At 34.4% G+C, this 15,540-nt stretch overlaps 1 protein-coding gene across 1 annotated transcript in view; it reads left to right on the plus strand.

Annotated features, from left to right (window-relative positions):
• LOC150106394 (uncharacterized protein ZK1073.1-like) overlaps positions 1-10,988 on the plus strand; it is a 247,633-nt gene extending 236,645 nt beyond the window's left edge. Inside the window, exons 12-13 of the mRNA XM_090392419.1 lie at positions 101-152; positions 10,763-10,988. Coding sequence (XP_090248545.1) covers positions 101-152; positions 10,763-10,923 — 213 coding nt within the window. The 3' untranslated portion in view covers positions 10,924-10,988. The remainder of the gene's footprint in view (positions 1-100; positions 153-10,762) is intronic.
• Positions 10,989-15,540: the final 4,552 nt, after the last annotated feature.

Consider the following 15,540-nt stretch of genomic DNA (forward strand, 5'->3'; position numbering starts at 1 on the left):
GCTTTGTGTGTGTGTGCGAGAGAGAAAAAAAGAGAGAGACAGATATCACCTTTACTTTTTCTCTTCTAAAGTTTTATATTCATCAACTGTCTATTTTCAGCCCGAGAAACTCGCACAGAGCTTACATTTGTTTGTGAAAGGCCTTGGCTTTCGTAAGTATTACGTTCTTGTATTGTTTATTATTGTTGTTGTTGATAATAATTTTATTATTTTTTTATTTTATTTTCATTTATGTATTATATATAAATTTTTTATATTTATATATTATATTTTATTATAATAAATGTTTATTAAATTTTATTATGTACAGAATATTTTCTCTCTCTCTCGCTCTGTGTGTGTGTGTGTGTGTGTGTGTGTGTGTGTGTGTGTGTGTGTGTGTGTGTGTGTGTGTGTGTGTGTGTGTGTGTGTGTGTGTGTGTGTGTGTGTGTGTGTGTGTGTGTGTGTGTGTGTGTGTGTGTGTGTGTGTGTGTGTGTGTGTGTGTGTGTGTGTGTGTGTGTGTGTGTGTGTGTGTGTGTGTGTGTGTGTGTGTGTGTGTGTGTGTGTGTGTGTGTGTGTGTGTGTGTGTGTGTGTGTGTGTGTGTGTGTGTGTGTGTGTGTGTGTGTGTGTGTGTGTGTGTGTGTGTGTGTGTGTGTGTGTGTGTGTGTGTGTGTGTGTGTGTGTGTGTGTGTGTGTGTGTGTGTGTGTGTGTGTGTGTGTGTGTGTGTGTGTGTGTGTGTGTGTGTGTGTGTGTGTGTGTGTGTGTGTGTGTGTGTGTGTGTGTGTGTGTGTGTGTGTGTGTGTGTGTGTGTGTGTGTGTGTGTGTGTGTGTGTGTGTGTGTGTGTGTGTGTGTGTGTGTGTGTGTGTGTGTGTGTGTGTGTGTGTGTGTGTGTGTGTGTGTGTGTGTGTGTGTGTGTGTGTGTGTGTGTGTGTGTGTGTGTGTGTGTGTGTGTGTGTGTGTGTGTGTGTGTGTGTGTGTGTGTGTGTGTGTGTGTGTGTGTGTGTGTGTGTGTGTGTGTGTGTGTGTGTGTGTGTGTGTGTGTGTGTGTGTGTGTGTGTGTGTGTGTGTGTGTGTGTGTGTGTGTGTGTGTGTGTGTGTGTGTGTGTGTGTGTGTGTGTGTGTGTGTGTGTGTGTGTGTGTGTGTGTGTGTGTGTGTGTGTGTGTGTGTGTGTGTGTGTGTGTGTGTGTGTGTGTGTGTGTGTGTGTGTGTGTGTGTGTGTGTGTGTGTGTGTGTGTGTGTGTGTGTGTGTGTGTGTGTGTGTGTGTGTGTGTGTGTGTGTGTGTGTGTGTGTGTGTGTGTGTGTGTGTGTGTGTGTGTGTGTGTGTGTGTGTGTGTGTGTGTGTGTGTGTGTGTGTGTGTGTGTGTGTGTGTGTGTGTGTGTGTGTGTGTGTGTGTGTGTGTGTGTGTGTGTGTGTGTGTGTGTGTGTGTGTGTGTGTGTGTGTGTGTGTGTGTGTGTGTGTGTGTGTGTGTGTGTGTGTGTGTGTGTGTGTGTGTGTGTGTGTGTGTGTGTGTGTGTGTGTGTGTGTGTGTGTGTGTGTGTGTGTGTGTGTGTGTGTGTGTGTGTGTGTGTGTGTGTGTGTGTGTGTGTGTGTGTGTGTGTGTGTGTGTGTGTGTGTGTGTGTGTGTGTGTGTGTGTGTGTGTGTGTGTGTGTGTGTGTGTGTGTGTGTGTGTGTGTGTGTGTGTGTGTGTGTGTGTGTGTGTGTGTGTGTGTGTGTGTGTGTGTGTGTGTGTGTGTGTGTGTGTGTGTGTGTGTGTGTGTGTGTGTGTGTGTGTGTGTGTGTGTGTGTGTGTGTGTGTGTGTGTGTGTGTGTGTGTGTGTGTGTGTGTGTGTGTGTGTGTGTGTGTGTGTGTGTGTGTGTGTGTGTGTGTGTGTGTGTGTGTAACAAGTAACAGCTGTCTTAACAGCAGATTCTTATAAAGCACTTGTGCAGTTTTAAATTTTTATAACTTTAACTTCCGTTCTGTATATGATAAAATCAATCTGTAAAAATCATTAGAAATGTAATTTAGTGAAGTTGAGTATGAAAATGGGGCCTCTTTGGATCTGGGCATTAATGACTCAACAGTGCGTAAAATTCTCAGAATAAAACTGCGTATGAATGCTGACAAAATTCAAATCAACGAAATGTTGCTGGAAGATTACTACCATGATGTCACCACTATAATCAATAATGCTTCATTTATGGACCATTCAATGTTTTCTGGCAATGCAACTCACTAATGCCTAGACTACATAATTGGACAATTTTTTTTTTGAAGGACGGGCTGTTAATAACGAGAGTTGTTGGAAATGATGAAGAATGACTTTATTCCTGAACTAACACGTTTAGGATTTATACGTGATACAATGCTTCAACAAGATGGTGTACGTTGTCACTTTTCTCTCGGTGTTAGGCAGTTCTGAATGACAATTTTTCTGACCGATAGATTGGAATAGGTGAATCGATCTCTTGGTCACCACGTTCACCAGATTTCAGTCCACTGGATTTTTTTATATGGGAACATGTTAAGACTATCACTATTCAAAACGCATCGGGCAAGTAGCGTTCTCCTGGCATCTGCCAAATCCCGCCACATCCGTGATTCATCACTACAGCATTTCCACTGCTCTAGAGATTCAAACCGATACTTGGTGTTACCCTTGCTGATATTAGGCTTGTGTGTTTAGCCAAGGAAACGCAAAGCGATTCTGCAAGCAAAATGTTGCTTGCAGAGACATTTCGGAAGTCGGTAGCGAGTGTTTCTCCGAAAACACTCGCTACCGACTCCGAAAACTTTTCGAAGCTCCCGTAGTGCAGAAATTTCTCGACTGAGTTATTGCAAAGGTGGGACCTATGGCGAAAGTCACTGAGCTCTTCGGTACAGTTCATTTTATTGTAATGTTTGTTTTTGAAGATTGCAAGACTGTCTGCTTCCTTTCACCTGTATGAATCATGGGTGTAATGTACCTGTATATAGGTACATATCATACCATAACATACCATATCCTCTTCTACGAAGCGGTATCAAGATATTGCTGATCAGATAGTGTATATCAAAATAATACACTGTCATTTTTAAAAAATTCTGTTTATTTGAAAGCAATATTCAGTTTGAATTTGAAGCGCGTACTGAACGAATAAATTAGTAAATTTATCATTTCTAAATTGTTACTTTAAGTCTGTTTTGAAAATAAAATTTTACACACACACAGGCAGGTAGACATATTAGCTCACCTGCACAAAATTGTGCATCTCCGGACGCGACTTCCAATCGCTAAAATGAAGGATAAGTACCATATTAGAAGAAACAGAGAGAGAAACACTATAATAATCTTAAGTCCCTAGAACATAGCAGCATGCATTTGCCGAAAATCCTGTTTCCTGAAAAGAAAAAAAGAAAAAAAAATAGTTTCCTTCTGGAGAGAAGTAGTTTTAAGTTAAGCCTATATATAGGCTCATCGTTTTGGGTTTGTACTGTACTGAACGTACAAAAATTGTTTTGCTTATAATCTTTGACACTAAATAGTTCGATTGAAACAACAGAGATGGCTCGGCAAATTTTACTACGGATCATAGGTACTAAATTTTATTAAATTCCATTTAGTCATATTTTTGCTCTAATTTTGAATCGTTGCGCCAAATTTTGCCAATAAAATGATCTATTTGTAACCAGACAGAAGTGAGTCAACATATTCTAACATACATTCTGGATACTAAACTAAAATTAACTTCATTCAGTCAGATAGGACAATATTTCAAAACGCTTACGGATCAAAACCCTACTCACACACGGTACCAATGTGCTAAAGGTTGATTAAACAACCTCTCGTTATGGGCTCAACATAAAAAAATGCTCCAGCTGAAAGAAAAAAGGAAATGGTAGCTCACCAAATTTTCATACGCATTCCAAATATGGAATTTGAATCGAATCTGTCTACTCAGATCGAAAGAATGCGTACGTATGGACAGACAGACAGACAGACAAAAATTAATCTATCCGGTAAACTCAAGTAAAAAAAAAAAAAAAGAGAGAAAACCATCAAAAAAGAAACAGCTAAAGCCTTATAGAGAATAGGTGAAGCCGTTTTAGCCTATGTAACTTTCGGAGAATGAGTGGGAAGCTCTGATTGGCTACCCATGAAAAGAGAACACTATACCTCCCTATACCTAGGAATTATTATTTTTGATGACCGTAGTATGGTATGTAATATATAATGCATATGTTTCATAATTAAATTCTTGGATCTTTCAAACCTTCTAAATGCATGAATCTATTTGTTACTTCAAGTTCTTATATAAAATGTCCTCACCTTCTATAAATTACTTATTTTTTAACGTGTTTTCTTGTACACAATATTTTTACTATTACATTACAAAAGAGCAAGGTTATTTTTAATTAGGAGTTGCCAGTTTATGTTCACTCACTTCTGTGATACTTCTCAACATAAACTTGTTAGAGATTGAAATATGAACATTCACTGTAAAACGTAACGTTTAAATATCAATTGTGATTTTTTTATCTCCCATCACCAGTTCTAACTGAGACAATAGCAGTTCATGACAATAACTTCCGAGAAACTAGAAAATTCTTGAAGACAATCAACGTTTTGTAGCCCACAAAATTATGAGCCTACAGCAGATTGCGTTTTACGGGTTCATCTTTTAGAGTTTGTAGTGTACTAAGCACATACAAAATTGTTTTGCCTAATTGTTAGACAGTGAAATATAGTACAGTGTTACAATCGGGATGTTTTCAAAAACTCATAGACTACTTCAACTTCTCAGTATTAATATACTATGTCACACAGAAATACGAGTACGTCGTTCACGAAGGAACAAATAAAAATTAAGATCGTCAGGTGACCAAAAAACTGAGCCACTGTTTGATTTTGAATGTCAGCCAAGGAAGGAGCAACAGTCATCGTTCACTGACATCGCTTCCGTCCGTTCCAAACTTCATCGATTCCTTTCGTTTTCGTGTCCCACTGTCATTCATCAGTCTCCGTTCACTACTAACTTGTAAACGATGTCATTCGCTAGCCCATGGCCATCGTGTCATTTAATTTGTTCATTCAGTTTAAATGGAAGTATTTCATGTCAAGTCCTTCAATCGTTATTCTAAGACTATTTTCTATTTCACTAGGAGAGAGGTTCCTAAACTTTTATACCCTGAGCCCCAGTTGAAATATTTTATAAATTTCACGTCCTCCTTCCAGGACAAGTAAATGCAAATAAACACATCCGGCATTAAAATTAGCTATGGACACACATATTTTGTATATTAATGCTAACCATAAACTTTTTAAATATAAAGTATTTCCACAATAAGTAGGCTTATTGTCGACAAACTTAAATTTTAAAAATGCACTTGAAGGTATATTGTCGTTTTACTTTCTTAAAATCGTCGAGGCTATATATCGTTTGAATTCTACAGTATTGTATGACAACTAAACTATCTCAATCAAGAAAGAATTTTACAAATGTTTTTTTCCATGTAATTTGAAAAAAATTCTTATCAACAACAACATGTCCCCCCCTCTCCACACACACAAAGAAAGAAAAAAGAAAAAGAGGAAAAAACGCATTCGCGAGCGAGGAAGAGCCCCCACTTTGAGAAGCGATGCTCTACGGTTACAGTAATAAATAATTACATTAATAAAATTGCGCACCGTAGTGTAACTGACCTGTTTAAAACTGTGCTTAGGTCATCATTATCATCTTAAAATTACTCACAGGTACTCTGAAAGTGGTGAACAGGATTCTACAATAGTACTACATGATTACGTTTGCATAATTACTAACTTCCTGTTAACAACTTTCTTCAAAATTAAACTATTATTGATGAAGTCTCAGATATAATACATCTGAAATTTCGGTTTTCTAAGGCATTTTGTAAATGCACCAAATACCTTCTTCTTTTTACGCAGATTTATTTAAGGAATAAGTGCAATAGTCTCTTCTCGAATATATTGGTCTAGGAGCTTCGCACGATGAGTACAAGCATTATCATCTTGTAGGATAAATGTCGCCCCTATCTCATCCACATACGGACGAACATAGAGGGGGGGGGGGGGTTCAGCAGTGGTTAAATTCTAAACGAATAAGTTGCGGGGCCTATACAAAATAACCAATTGTATTTACCTTTGGATGCTATCCGGGGAAGCTCTAAATCTCCCCGTCCCTTCCATCACGCGTTCGTAATCAGGAGACTGTTGATATTGACTACTTTATATACACATTCAAAACTGTAAACAATTGTTGAATAATAACACAATAATGTAGCCATAATTACCGTAAAGGGAGAAAAGTCACAAAACAGAAAAATGTTCCCACAAACTAACCAATTGTATTTACCTTTGAATGCCATCCACTGGTCTAGTTTCCAGCAAGTCAGCAAATCTTTCCTTTCGTTCAGCGTATTAATATAATCGCATTGCAATTGATGGGAATTCTGTGTTTCTGTGGATTCGTTACAGACCTCTTTCTCTTCAGAAACTACACATTACAAACTCGTTTTGTATATCACTATCATCCGAGCTATTTTTCTGTTTAAAGAAGGTACCAGTGTACTTATCCATAGATGAAATATCGTACTTACTTGAATATAACTCGCCCTCGCGTATAACTTGCACCCCTGTTTTACTTTTCGAAAAAAAGAAATTAAAAAGTTTCGCATATACCTCGCCCATGAAAAAAAAAGCGTAAACACGTTGGGGTGATAGTAACTGCTCCCGCGGTAATCAACAAGCCCTCCCCAATAGCCACTATATTGCAGAGGCAAGAAAAACAATTACTTTTATTATGTCAGTGAATAAGATACTAGCAGTCTGTGTAATATATTTCTCAAGAAATAGTGCAATTAGAGACAACTGGGACAAAAATGACACTAATTAACGAATCACATGTCCCCTCATACAGAAACTATGTTGCATAGACTCAAGCAAAACCATATGTTGCACCGGCAAACACAGGTATCTAAACTCTTGTTATTAATTAGATGTGTGTGAGTTCGCTTGCCCTACAAAGCAGCAATAAAATTCAACAGAACGTGTTAAAATTCGTAAACGTGTTAAAACTATATATATATATATATATATATATATATATATATATATATATATATATATATATATATATATATATATATATATATATATATATATATATATATATATATATATATATATATATATATATATATAGTGAATGTTGTTATGGCAGTTTCACATATTACTGGAATTCAGTTGAGGAGAGTTAGCATTTCGACTCAATTGTCGGCTTGCTTTTATCTTTCCGTCGCGCGATCTTTTGTTAATACCGCACCAAACATATGCATGTCTTAATAACCTACCATTGCTGTCTGTTTCGCATTAGGCTTAATTACCGTAAAGGAAGAAAAGTCACAAAACAGAAAAATGTTTCAGGTGCAGGCACAGTGCATAAAAAAGTTCCAGGGCCGAGTACTGGAGGGTCCGGCTGAATTTAACCACTGGGGTTCAGGACCTCGTCTAAATAAGTTGAAACATTGGTGGTTCCGCTAGGAAGTACATATAGATCAGGACATCTATATGTCATCCGCTCAACGAGATGCTGCCATAAACTATCACACTCACTCCACCATATGTGTCCCTTCAAACACACACACACACACACACACACACACACACACACACACACACACACACACACACACACACACACACACACACATTAGCTGCAACGGTTAAATAAAGAGCGAATGATCCAGTAGATCATTTTGATCACCCCATCGCACATAAAAATCATTCTGGTAAAAAAATTAAAAAAAATCTTTGATTATCCGCCTAGAAAACTAACTTTGTGAGCCTTGAAAGTAGAAGAGAGAATAAGAATTTCTTAGGAATCGATGCTAATATGAAATCAGACGACGTGGGAAGGCTTTAAAAATAAAAAAGAGTGATTTTAAAAGAATTTAAGAGAAAAAGTCTATATACCACTGCTTACGTTTTTGTCCCAAGTTTTTTTAATTATTTTAGTGAACAGAGAACATTAAGTGTTAATTTTATAGCGCTTGTTAAATTTCTCTTATTCACTCCAAAAGAAGAGCTTTCTTTATAATCGATATTTGGCCACTGATTTATGGGATTGAGTTCAATCACATATAAACAATATGGTTCAACTCCACTTTTCTTTAAGATAAATATTCATTTAACATATCCAAAATGTTATGGGAAAATTGGGACATAAATTCTGAAAAGAGTACTAGTAAAACTAAACGACTTAAAAAAAATACTTTTGCGCAACAATAGCCTCCACGATCGGTTTCGACTGTGCCATTTGCGAGAAAGGTGTAAGTCCGAATCCCGTCTAAGACGCGAAGAACCTTTATCAGGGCTTTTCGAATGAAAAGCCCTGATAAAGGTTCTTCGCGTCTATGATAAATAAACCCTAACACCTTTATTTCATTTCCCAAAGGGAGATGAAAAAAGGTGTACGGATTTCTGATCCTAATTAGTATTCATTTAAATGCGCGCTGCCATGTGTGTGTGTGTGTGTGTGTGTGTGTGTGTGTGTGTGTGTGTGTGTGTGTGTGTGTGTGTGTGTGTGACTGATTTCTCCAGAGAAATAAAATTTTAAATACTTACCCTGTGCTAATGATTGAATCAGCTGAAAACATGCATACAAAAAAGTCTTCGTCGTGATATCCCGAGTTACGGGCAGACTTAAAAATTACAATTACAGTAAAACCTCGATTTAACGGACTAATAGGGACTAATGGGTGTCCGTTAAATCGATTTTTTAAAATAAAAATATCTGTAACATTATACTGCAATTTTATCAATATTAGCACTATAATAACAAAAATATTGTTATACACACACTTTTTGATAAGTTAATATGAAGTTAATTCGATGTTGAGGCGTATGGTTTAGGTAATCCTGCTTTGAAAAAAAACTATCAAGTTTTTTTGAACTTTCGAATTCTGCTGTTTTTTTATAATTAACTCCCTAAAATTACGAAAATGTGTGTAACAAAACTGCTGCAGAAAGTCACGCCACGCGACAAAAGAACCAATTACATGATCACACCAATTGTAATTGGTGTGGTCATGTCCTAATCATTCGCCGAACATGTTTTATTAGCGGTGACTCATTTATGTCGGTTAAATTACTACAGTGTTTTTCCAACATATTATGGCCTATTCGCCAAAATTTGTTAAAAATAACAGGAAATTAATAACAAAAAAACCTGTTAATTTAATTATAAGCAAACCTTGGTTCAAAGCATTTTAAAATTAACAGGGTGTTAATTTTCACATGTGACATACGGACCTGAAATTTTGTCCGTTAAATCCGAAGTCCGTTAAATCGAGGATTTACTGTATATAATAAATATTTTATACAACCGGCGTGAATTTGTTGGTCGTGAAATATTTTACTAGTTGAAATACAATTTTGAGATTACAGTTAGTTTTCTTAATACTTTTAATATCTAATATCATTCTTTCAATTTTTTTCTATATTTGTTTACAAACTGCAGAAAATCAAATTCCAAATTGAGTAATTATTTTAGATTTTAAGACTAGATACTTTAGGTAATGCATAATAAATATACATAGTTTTATATAAATTTATAAATGTACTTATAGAAAAAATATAATTTTTTTTAAACTTCCTAATGACTAGTCAATCGGTGTTCTTATTATGAAACCCGATGCAAATATCAGCATGTACGAAAAACGTTTATCGATCCTTTTTAAAATTTTTTTCACAAATGAATTTTTTCTTAAATGAATGCTATTTGTTTATAAAAGTTTACCTCAATATGCAAAACTATGACAGCCAGAAAAAAAAAAAAAAAAAAAGAGAAAGAAAAGAAAAAAGCAAAAAAAAAAAAGAAAAAGTCCGATCGATATACTTAACCATTGTTTGTAATACTAAATGGCATTATCTTATCATATCTGAAGACCAGTGAAATACAGGAAAGTAACCACCGTAAAATACAATTCCCATCTACTACACTTTTACATCCAGAAATAGGATTTTCATAAATTTCAAAGATGACAGACGATTTTCGTCTCTCGGTGACAGACCATATTGTTATCAGTGTTAGTCACTAAGGGATTACTGGACAAAAGGAATAAATGTCCTATAGGTTTTAAACCTTTCGTGGATGTACTCGTTTAAAAATCAGCTATACTGGATTGCCCTATCAAACATTCGGACCTACAATAATGGGATGACAAGTCAGAGTTAACAGCCACTGAAGATAAAGGATGATACATAATTTTTAATTTTTAATGTGCCTCTCGTTATTAAACAAGAGTATATTCCAGATAATAAATGTTTCGATACGAACATTCATTTGATTATGTATCATTTGATTCATTTGATACATAATCAAATGAATCTATATGCCAATTTTGAAGAAATACTCAGGGGCAACACTTTCCCGTAATCTGTCCCTCATATACGCCTTCATGTATGTCATGAGACCACCACCCTAGTTATTAGAATCTTGAAGTTTCTTGAAATGCCATATTTTGTCTATAGAGGATTCCCGGATTATCTATCTGTAGTAAACCGGTTGTAATAGGTTGTAAACCTCGTACTTATTTACGACCTTTCATGGGGTTGAAATTTTTTAATTTTTAATGTGCCTCTCGTTATTAAACAAGAGTATATTCCAGATAATAAATGTTTCCATACGAACACCATTAGCATTTATGTACTCATTTTTATTGTCCTTTTTTAAGAACTATAAGTCTTCGTTCTCAGGATTCATCACATATATTTTATCAATTTTTTTTTTCAGTTACCTCAGTAACACTTCCTGGAGTGGAGAGACAGAAGGTTCATCCAGCTGCCAACGTCCATAAAACCCTTGGTGCTGTAGGACGGAGACGTACTTTATCAATGGAGGATTACGACATGCCACGGCCAAGAAGGACATCACTTACTGCTAACCAGAAATGAGGCATCTCGAAATCTTTCGCCCCATCCGTAACGGGAAAGCGGAAGTAAAAATTCATGGACATTGACTCTACTACTACTACTACTTCTGCTGCTGCTACCGCTGTTGTATAATACTAGTTGAGGGGACTCAAATGGTTGTTAACATATTTACCTAATACGTGCTAGACCTAGCGTGCTATTATCGAAGAAATTACTTGTTGGATGAAGTAATCATGAGCTATAGACTTTATTTCAATATAAAATGAACTGTGTTCTGTATGAATATAATGACAGCCCTTGAGATATATGCGTTCTATTCTTTAATTTACCAAATCCAGTAAGTAGTAGTATTGAGAATGGCCGTCATTTTACATTTTTGCTACCGCTTTGCAGCTTATTATACGTCGTTTTGCTTAATAAAAATTCGCCGAAATGACGTATATCGCGTAAAGTTATATCAGTAACACGGAAGTTCGTGATTTAGGTCCAATCATATTCTCAAATAAGAGAGGGGTTCTGCTTTTAAACCTTAACATATTTCAAAATGAAACGCATAAATAAATCAGTTGCTACAGTTGTTCTAAGAGTTGAGCAATTGCAAATAAACAGAAAGAGATGGCCTTATTTTATTTTATTTTAATAAACAGATGTTTACGTCTTATTGCATTGCATTCTTATTGGGAAAAAGTTATATATGTAATATTTAGTAAACTATGTTTACAAAAGGACCTCTAAATGAAAATAAAAATCCATTATTTTTAGTTTTCCCTTTATCAAAAATATATGAAATATCCGTTTGAAAATTTGTTTCCAAATATTTTTTTCACTACTGTTATAAACGACAAGTTAGATGGGTGTTTCCATTTTTTAAATGGAAATTAAAGATAAAACTACATGAAATATGTTTTAAAATGACTTATGAAACATAAAATTAGGAGTAGAGCTTTAAATATTGAAATTTTACAAAAAGTTTTAATGCATCGTACTTGAAGTAATAAGTGTTTGTAGTACCTTTTAGTTATGAATTATCAAATTTAGTATTTTTGCATGTGATAGAGTTTGCGCTTGTAGTGATATAATTAAGAAGTATTATATCTTGCTGAAACAAAACATTTTAATAACTCAATTTACATTAATTTGAATTTCCATTCTCAAACTGTTCTCAATGTATAAAACAATGTACCCAAAGTTGCAGTATTATTATACATGCTATAGTTGTTCAAAATTGTCTTATACTTATTTCTCATTCAACAGCTAAATCCAGAGAACTGTTACATATGTCTGTATGAATAATTATAGTGAAATTAAATTTTCTATGCAAAATGTTAAAGATTAGAATCTGATGGATGTTTGGAGAAAGCTAGAAAAGTTGAAAAGGTAGTAAATGAAAGGAGCTTACGATGTGTGAGCGACTGAGGTGGGAATGGTGAGCAATTCTTTCTCTCTTTTTTTTTTTGCTTGTTTGTTTGTCTCGGTACAAAACACGGTTTCCTATTTTTCTTCTTGTGCAATTTTTTATGAATATGTGGGTTTTGTTCCCCTAAGGAATCTAACTTCACATACTTTATTAAAGTTTGCGGCTCGATATGGAGAAATATACTTAACTGTGACTATAGGTAAGCAATATAACTGAACATGAATAAATTAATTATAAGTCACGGAACAACTTATGAGTGATCATCTAGAAAGTACATATAAACAATGCATTACTTAACTGCTTGTGCGTTTAAAAAAGTGTGACTGGACTGAGATCGATATGTTAATTAATCTTAAATATCCCATTCCACATATTCCATTTATAAAGAATGTGGAATATGTGGCTAATCATAAATTAAAATACCAAGTTGCTTAGAGTAGTAAAGCGAATGTGTCAAAATATAGACCGCCCAAACACTACCTTTTTAATTTGAGAATTTAAGCACTCGATAAAAAGTGGCTTTTATTTACATGTGATATTCGGATTGAGGTCAGAACCTCGCTGATTGAATAACATTTTAGAGGGTAGGAAGCATTATATATATATATATATATATATATATATATATATATATATATATATATATATATATATATATATATATATATATATATATATATATATATATATATATATATATATATATATATAATAACTTTTATTCAGATATATTCAAAAATAATACAATAATAAATATCATCATTATCAGTTTCCTGGTATGTATCCTCACAGGGTCTACAGAACACTATAACAGTATTACGTGATTAAGTTTACATTATTGTTAATCTCCTATCAATATTTTCCTCCAAATCAGTATATCACTTGTCAGCTCCAATAATGTATTTTCTCGCCATCTTGGAATCAAACACCAGTATTGCTGCTAACCTTACCCCTCCCATTCGGCTTACGTGACTGTACCAACTAAGATTAGCTCAGCTTACACACTCCTCTAAATAATGTCAAGTTCCTTCGTAACATCTTCATTTTTAATCTGATTCTGCCAGTGATGCCATCTTTTCACTCTCGTAATTTTCTCAGAAATCTCATATCTGTTATCTTTGTAGTTTTCGATCAACTGTTTTATTTCTAACCCTCTTAGATCCATAAGTTATAATTCGTTTGAACACTGTCTTATATATATCGCTACCTTAGTCTTTTGGCTAATTTCTCTCTTATTTCATACTGAATGTATTTAACTGATTCCCCACCACACAAGTTTTGCTTATTCTGTTGTCTATTTCCATATTTAATTTGCCATCTTCAATAAAAAATAATAATAAAGAGTTGTATATAAAATGACAAAAAACATTTTTTTGTTTTGTTTTTTTCTACTAAATTTTTGCATACGTTGACTTTGCTGTGTTTGTCATTGACGTTGCTGTATCCGGAAAAAGTGTCGTCTACCCTACTCTACTTTGTACAGCTCTGCCTTTACCAATCCATGATATGTCCTTACACTATATTGTCTTCTTTTCCATGGGAAAAAATAACGCCTTAAAATGCTCTCCAACAACTATGAAGTCATCTACTACGATAAGCTGTTTTAAAATCTGTACTTTTCACTTCTAAAGCCATCCCAAAATAATTTATTCACAGAATATCGACTAAGTTAAGGGTCGCTAACGTAATAAAGTACAATTGAAAATATCAAATGAATTAGATTTATTTATAAAAGGCAAACATTGACTTCCATTTTCTAATCTAGAAACGTAACATTATTTTTTTGCCACATGCTATGAACCATTTATTCTAACAAGAGGTAATAGTAGTTAAGTAATAAGCTTCTTTTTTTTTTTTTTTGTAATATCCTACCTATCTCCATTGTATTTCCACAGTACATTCATGTCTTTTAAAGACAGAGCTTTGTATTGTTCCCAGAATAAATGTTCAAGTTTTTCATACAACTATCCGTTTTTTTTTCTTCTAATTTTGAAAGCTTTAACCTTTCGAAAATCTTTTAACCTTTTAACCTTTCGAAGCCCATTTACAGGTACACCTTACCTAATACCTAATAAAAATCTACGCACTCCTAAAATTAAACAAAAGGATGGGGAGTAATGTAATTCTGCTTCTTTAAAAAAAAAAAAAATTATAAGCAGTGCACGAATTTCAATTTAAGGTTTAATTCTTTACTTATCAAGGTCACGGTTTTCAGTCTGTCACTCAAGACTCCTGGCTAGATTTGATATTTTGTCATTTTCGGAATGGTTTTGAACAATACATTTAATGCTGAAAAAAAAATCGAATTTTAGTCAGAATTTGAATATAATTATTATCGTTGTTATTATATATATATATATATATATATATATATATATATATATATATTAACAACAGATAATACTGTTCTGTCGTATCACAACATGGAATGATTATTATAGTCATTGTTCTGATATTTCTAGCCTTCTTTCCAGTTTATATTTCATATTGTTTTAAAGTAATTTTGTGTTAATTACTCGTTTCTTTTTTTCCTTAATCAAACATTAGTTATTATTTCCGGTGGGCAATTCAGAAAGAAAGGCAACCACTTTATAAATGCGTCGATTAAGTTAACGATCTCTCATAATAATAATAACAATAATAATAGAGAATGGAACTATTCATAGTGTATTACTGACTGTCAATTGTTGTGCGTGTTCTTCTGGCCGGTTTGGTGAGACAAAAAACCCAAATTTCTGGAAGGAAAAATCCTGCTGCATCCTTATGAAAGCGGCGAACTCGCATTCAGTTGAAAAGTCCTGATAAAGGTTTTTCGCTTCCTAGATGGGATTCCAACCCAGATTTTTCCAACCGAAGAGCATCGTCGAAACCGAGTGAGTACGGAAGCTCCTAAACTATAATATAGCTTTATTGCTAGTAATAAGTTTCGTTTTCTTATCTCAGATCAGAATTCGTGCAGCTGGGTAATAATCATAAAGATTTTTTGGGCTAAGTATTTTATTGAATTAGGCTGTTCGGAATGGCTACTGATCGCATGCCTATTTTATGGTGAACATTCTCAGTTTTCAAAGTACATTTTTATTTATAATCGGTCAGGATTGCGAATGAAATCGCAAACAACTTAAAAGAGTCGCTTAAATTTATTTTTATAAGAGATGCAATAAAATCGTTAATAATTTGCTAATCTTTATTCGGCCATCTTATCAAGCAATCAGCAAATA

The sequence above is a fragment of the Typopeltis vanoorti genome, chromosome 5 (genome assembly GCF_054136105.1).
Source record: "Typopeltis vanoorti isolate ZY-2024b chromosome 5, IOZ_Tvanoo_1.0, whole genome shotgun sequence".
NCBI lineage: Eukaryota > Metazoa > Arthropoda > Arachnida > Uropygi > Thelyphonidae > Typopeltis > Typopeltis vanoorti.